Source organism: Xiphophorus maculatus, chromosome 2, assembly GCF_002775205.1.
Source record: "Xiphophorus maculatus strain JP 163 A chromosome 2, X_maculatus-5.0-male, whole genome shotgun sequence".
NCBI lineage: Eukaryota > Metazoa > Chordata > Actinopteri > Cyprinodontiformes > Poeciliidae > Xiphophorus > Xiphophorus maculatus.
Genome location: NC_036444.1, coordinates 24,795,053 through 24,801,927, shown reverse-complemented (window position 1 = coordinate 24,801,927; position 6,875 = coordinate 24,795,053). Strand labels below are relative to the sequence as shown.

Here is a 6,875-nt window from a genome sequence, read left to right as displayed (position 1 = left end):
TATGTATTTGTTCACAGAACGCTGCATCTTCCTGTTAAGTCATGTCTGTAATGTAAGTAGAGAAATTGCCTAAGTGAGGGTAGCTCTCCACTGCGATGAGTCTGCGCTGCTCAGCGATACGAAAGCTTGATGCGGCGCTCCTTCATAATGCACGACTGGCCCAATCACACCGCAGCCAGGAGCTCATCACTTCTGCTTTATTAGCAACCTGAGAAAGTGCATGCAGTTCTCGTTCAAGTAAATTGATGCTAAGTGGTGGGATTAAGTCAACGCCGTCGCGGCAAATTAGTTTTGGGCCTTTTGCTCGGCCGCTTTCTCCACAGATCAACTTTGAAGAAAGCAGAGGGCGTCGAGGCGGACTCTCCCCACCAGGGCTTCCATCGCAGGCTGTACCCGAGCCCAGCGGGTTTTACAGCTGCGCAGGTCCACACACACACACACGCACACACACACGCACACACACACAAACAAAAGAAGTCGTGATTCCTGAATCGCCTCCGGGGAACAAATCATTTTATTAGCAATGCTCGCTAAGAGCCGGTTTCTTCACCTTCGCTTCATGGCAGCTCTCAGGTCTTTACAGGTTTAGCTCACTCCCGAGTGCGACGCGGCTTCCATCGACGCTTCATTGTCGGTGTTGTGTCTAATCAATGTGTTGCCTGCAGATCCGCAACCAATCGGGGGTTGTAGGGGGGCTGTGGGGGTGGTTGTTGTTGTTTCCTCTCTGAAGCCTGTAATTTGTCGGGGCCTCTTAAAGGGCAGCGCTGCAGCACTCAGCAGAAATGGTCCCGTAATGGTACGTTTCCACCGTCTTTATGTCGTTCTATTCTGTTACCCAAACTTTTGTTTTCTGAATAAATGCTTCAACTCCAATTGCTAGCAAAAAAAAAGCAAAACACACATAAAAACAGCCTTTACCAGCGTTTTCCCGGTTCTCAGCTTGGCATTAAGAGAAAATATCCCAAAGCACCGGCAGCGTTTAACAAACAAACAGCCGGCCAACCCTTCCTGCAGCAATAATCCGATTGTGTCTTGTGAGCACAAGAATTGAGATTATAGCAGGTATTCAGGTATGCATGACTTCACCTTGCTGTTAAAGTGATCTCCAGGCTTCCCATGCACTAAATCACTGCACATCTTAATAGCAATTTTGTTTTTTCTACCACATTGTGAAAGTATATTTTAAAACTCAGCTGGGATTGCAAGGCTTTTTTTCTGTTTCAATATTTCTCATCTTGGTTATGAGCAGCTGTACAATATAAAGAAGTGATTAAATTAATTGTGTATCAGTAATGGAGCTTACTCAGGCTCTCACTGCCACTATATAGCAGCAAACATAACCTAATTACACCAGTGCTGCTTCCTTTAAGACGGATAGTTACAATGATCTAATGTACTTGATTAAATGATTCCCACCAGGCGTAAGAACCGTTAGAAAAGCGAGGGGTTTTAGGGGACTGCTGGTCAGCAGCAAAGACTTTAGACAGTAAGCTGTTTCCTCTGGATAAATGAATCTGATTAGAGATGTTTCTCTGTAATGTACAGACTCCTGTTTTGCAAAAAACAGTAACACAAAATCATTATGAAGACATAAAACTGTTAAATACAGGATGAGGATTTGATTTGTTTTCTTCTATTTTTGTTGCCTGGTGGTTGGGCTGTCGCTGACTTTGGAGCGGTTCGTCACACTGAGCATTATTATAAAAAACAGTAGCTGGGTTTTCATTAAGCACAAAATTGTGCAAATTGAAATGACACAAATAAATTTGCTTAATGGCATTTTTGAAAAGCATGTTTTTAATGACTTATAGTGTGAACAAACGCGTTTCTTATTAAATAGTGACACTGTAATTGCAAAATTTGTAAAAGAAAAAAAATTTTTGTTCCATAGCTGAATATTGCCAAAATGTTGCGCAATATTTGTATTGAAAACACAGCTGCTGAGAAGAAGAACTCCCTCTTAAGAGGAAAAAGCTTCTGCAGAACCTGGCTGCAGCGTGGCCGACATAGAGGCTTATAAACGAAACACACACAAAAATAAAATACAGAAGTGTTGACTCAGGACTACTTGAAATGTAAAATGTAACATGTGAAGTGTTAGAGGGCAGCGAGGGTTCCTTTACTGGCTTCAACTAAAAGAAACAGCTAAACAGATTAGCTCTGGCAGTTTTCAGGTCAGTAAGTCACTGCTAAATAGGGCTGAAACATTTAATTGGATTAATTCATTGACTATTGAAATAATTGTCAACTAATTTAGTAATTGGTTAATCGCTAACTGGTCAATGCTCTGCTAAAAGCTAAAAATAGCAAATAATCCAAAATTGGGGAGTAGTAGGAGAATGTATCAGGGTGAGGAAAAGTTTTTCAACCTCATTCCTGGACAAAAAATGTCTAATTTTGACAATATTCAAGGGATGAAAGAAGAAAGTCGTAGAAACTTGTTTTATATGGGATTTAAATGACACGTTCTTTGTTTTATTCCCAGATGAATAAATGCCATGCAGATTAAGTCACCAACTAAGTGGTTGGTTTTCAATGACTCTGGTCTGGACGACGACTTCTGTCTTGTCTGAACTTAGAAGGATAAAATGTTAAGCGATTCAGGTTTTTATTTCTTTAACGCATGGCTGCAGTTAACCTAGCTGATAATAAAGCTGAGTATCATCATCATAACTGTGAAAATGTATTGCATGCTGTCTGATGATTTTACCAACAATGATGGGCCAACCATGGAGCCCTGTGGTACTCCACAAGAAACTAAGAGGGTTTATTATATTCATGAACAAACTGGAACTATACCAACTGAACTTATTCACCTCTATTAATAATGAAAGTTGTGCCGTTCTAGTTTGGCAAAGAGCCTTTTTATACAACAATGGATTATTTTTTAAGATCAAGTCTGACTCCTCTAGCTGTGTAAGAGACGTATTTCCTCTAAGTGCTGCGCTATAAATTACGCAGCTCTGAATTAAACCAGCGAGCCAAACTGCTGTGACTCATACCACTCAATCTCTGAGTCAACCATACACTTCTCCACACAGGAGTGTATTTATAGTCATTTGGAGGCAATTTGTCCAACAGATGAAGCTTGGCTAAAACCGACGATTTTACCAACAACACAGCAATGAGCTTAAACAAAGCAAAAACTCTACAACAGCTGAAAGACAAAAAAAAAAAATTGGTGATGTTGCAGTTGCCCAGTCAAAAGTAAAAGTCCAGACAAACTGATTAAATGCTGTGGTTAGACATTAGGAGAAAATGTATGCAAATCTAAATAAACTGAAACAAAGTTGCAAAGAAGAGTGAGCCGAAGTTTTCCACGATAAAGTGAGAGACGGATCATCATACAGAGAATTTCAAATTACTGCAGATAAGTTAGGTTCTACAGGGATTGGTTTTTCCTAAAACTTTGTAACTGAACTGCGTCAGGAAAACGTCTATTATAGGTTAGGCTTCAAACCTTGCTGCAATATATTTACATGGTAATAATATTGAGGAACAATAAGGAGTCTACAGCAGCTTTTTATATATTCACAAAGGTTTTTCTCAGGTAAAACAATCCAACTTCAGACAGGGTGTTTTCACAACTGATAGGCCCACATACTCAGTTTGATTAGGAACCAGTTTTTTTCTTTCGAAAATCTTTTATTGTTACTGTAAACATTTAAAAACATTACATTGTTGCAATTATTCAGAAATTTCTAAAAACTTTCAAATTCATCAATTTAGGCTAAAAGAAGCTAAGAACAAGAATTATAAAATACAAAATCTCTGTGTGTTAAAAGTTGAGCAGGACCGGGGTGACTCCCTCCCAAGTCCGGAGCCGTCCCGTCCTTCCAGACAGCGCTTGGTGCTCAGAGGGGATCCCGCCCTAAAGCTCCTTCCCTCCTGCCTCACCCGGAGAGCCAGGCCGCCGCTGCTTGGACCTCTGCTCGTGGAGCGCCGGCTCCTTCGTCCACGGAGGCGCAGGCGATTCTTCTTGGTGGCTGTGTCCTTGGCGCGCCACCTGCAGCCCTTGATGTTCCTCTTTTGCTGCTGCCATCCGGATCACAGCCACGGGGGGCATCTGCCTGCGCCTGCTCACCAGCAAGTTTCTGGAGGTCCAAGTGGCGTCTTTGATGGTGGCTGGGGTGAGCCACATCTCAGCGAAGTCTTTTTTAGTCATTTTCTGCTGGCTCACCCCGTACAGCACTAACTGTGCATGGAGGACCTCCCTTGCTGGCAAGTGTGGGAATTGCAAGGAGCCGGCCTTCGCCCACAGGTCCACAGCAGCGCTGCACTCCCACAGCAGGGGCCTCACCGACTCCGGCGCGCCACAACCGGGTCGGGGGCAGATGGACGTTGCAGACATGCCGCGGGAGTGCATGACGGTTCTGACCGGCAGGATCCCATGAGCCACCATCCATGACAGGTCCTGGAGTCTGTTTGGAAGGACGGGATGGCTCACGTTGCGCCAAACGGTGGAGGCGTCTCCATACAGGAGGCCGCGCACTGGAGTCACTGGTTCCCGGTCCTGCACAACAGGGACAATAAAACAATTAGTTAAAATCTTGTTCTCCTCTCCTTCCAGTCCAAAATGTTCTAAAAATTTCCGAATAAAAGCATATATAAGAGAAAGGTTAAAACCTACTGGGGTTCTAAAATCTCTTATTTTTAATTTTCTGTATCTTTTTCTGTCTAAAAAGTCATACCTGTCTTGTTTGTCATTAAAGCCATAAATATTTAAGAGGTTAAAATCCTGTCCGTTAAAAGTCAGATTTGCTAAAAGTGCTCGTCCCTCTCTCACCACGGTGCTCCCCTTCACCAAGATGTGCGGGTTGTTTATTAAAATGGCCACGCCGTCATTTTTATTTTCGTTGGAGCCGCTCCATATAGACGGCCGTGGCCACAAGTCCTGCCACCAGGTGTAAGTCTTTAAAAACGGGAGTGAACATTCTTGTAGTAAAAACACATCTGACTGTACGGAGGTTAAAAAGGATAAAACACTCTGGGCTCTAACTCGCGACTTCACACTTCTAACATTGATGGTTGAGAAGGTGAGAGTCATGAGTATGATGGCTAAAATCAAGTACGACATTTTAAAGGATTAAAGACAAGATAAGACTAATTTAAACCCATGTTAAAAAACGGGCGGTCATTAAAACAAGGCGGGTTCAGAGACTGTCCTGTGAACAGAGCTCTTCCTTCCCACATGGTGGTGCAGGTCGGGTTGGAGCTCCATTCCCCCTTCGGGCTCTCGGTGTCGGCCGTCTTTCTAAAGCCGGTACCTTGTTTGGGTCCTTCGGGGTTGATTGGTGAGCAAAGTCTAGGAACGAGACCTCATTGGATGAGCCAGCGAGGAAGGCTTTGGATTCCTCTCCGAAAGAACCGAAGAGTTCCTCCAGCCTTCCTCTCTTCCCTACCTTGGGGGTAAGGTCGGGAGGTGACTCAGATGCCGGCCTCTTAGCCAGCTGGGCGTCGGGGAGGGGGGCATCATCGCTGCTGTCCGTCTGTTCTTCCTCAGAATCCGAGCTAGCTCCGCCTTCGGTTAGCATCTCCCCCCCCTCACTGGATGTTTCGGTCTGGGGGGGGGCTTCCTTCCCCTCCCCGCTTCCCGCCCTCTCCTCCTCTCCTCCAATCAGAGGACCTGGCGGGAGATTTGAATTTTCCGACCCAGCTGCTTCCACTTGCTCATTAGCCGTTTCTGTTAGCGTCTCTTTTCCTTTTTTCAGTTTATTTGCAAACGACTTTGGACAGTCTCTGAACAAATGATCCTGTCCACCACACAAATTACATTTCCGCCCGTTCGTACATTCATCCAAAAGTGTGTCCCACTTCTCGACATTTACCACAGAAAACTTTCTCACAAGTTTCGGCCAGATGACCATGCTCGCCGCACTTCCGACACAGTTTGGGTTGGCCTTGATAGTGAATGTAGCCTCTGTTCTCCCCCAGGACTATCATTGAGGGGAGATGCTTCAGGCCCTGGAAGCCTTGGGGGTCTTCCCATTGTTTAATGGGGACCCGCCAAGCACAGTTCCAGATGCCGTCCACATCCCGCACCTTCATAGCCTGGCCTCTCACAGTGCAGTATCTACCCAGCCACATACAGATGTCTTCAGCACTGACAGTCTCATTGAACATCCTGACAATCACCGTTTTCAGGGAGTTGTCAGTCAGTTTCTCGACGTCAAAAGCTGAAAACTGGGTCTTAGCATTTTCAAACCGTGTCCAAAACTCCTTAAGAAGTGCGGCAGAGCAAAAACTTACGTCATATCCTTTGTTGAAAGGCGGGGTAAGGATACAATTCAGGTCATCTGGCCGAAACTTCAGCACCTGTTGGATTAGTTTTCTGGAAAAGTCCAATCTTGTTACTCTATTTTCTTCTTCTCTTTCTTTAAATAAAAATCGAACACTGTGGTGCCTCCGCATGCCGGCATGGCTAGCCGCCATGGTGGAGGCACCACCAGTTAAAGGTTTAAAACCTTTACTAAAACCAATAAATAGTTAAAAAAAACACCAATAAATACAAATAAAAGGTAAAAGATATTTTCCACTACTTAGTGGTCAATATCTCACCCGGGGACTAAATTTATTGAACCTCAAAATCAGTGGCAATAGCCAAGTCACAAAGACTACCGCTATCACCACCCAAAGGAGGGGACCGCTGATTAGGAACCAGTATTGCAACGTTTGTTACATTTCCAGCCTCACTTTCACACAGCATGGTGTCAAACAACCAAACTGTTTGAAAAACCTGTTCACCTCCTCGCCTGTGGTGGCGCTGCACCAACAACCACTGAAGGAAACGACATGAAAACCTCAGAAGAGGACATGAGTACAACTTCCTTCTTCAAAAGACAAAATTTTTGTCTTTTGTCTTTGGCAAAAGACCA

The 6,875-nt window shown here is 44.2% G+C and overlaps 1 protein-coding gene across 1 annotated transcript; it reads right to left on the bottom strand.

Moving 5' to 3' along the window:
- Window positions 1–3,656: 3,656 nt before the first annotated feature.
- Window positions 3,657–6,123, bottom strand: LOC111611824. Its single transcript, XM_023350048.1, has 3 exons — window positions 5,815–6,123; window positions 5,268–5,753; window positions 3,657–4,513 (listed from the first exon to the last, which is right to left on the bottom strand). The coding sequence occupies exons 1-3, from the start codon at window positions 6,121–6,123 to the stop codon at window positions 3,872–3,874; spliced, it is 1,437 nt and encodes a 478-aa protein (XP_023205816.1). The 3' UTR covers window positions 3,657–3,871.
- Window positions 6,124–6,875: the final 752 nt, after the last annotated feature.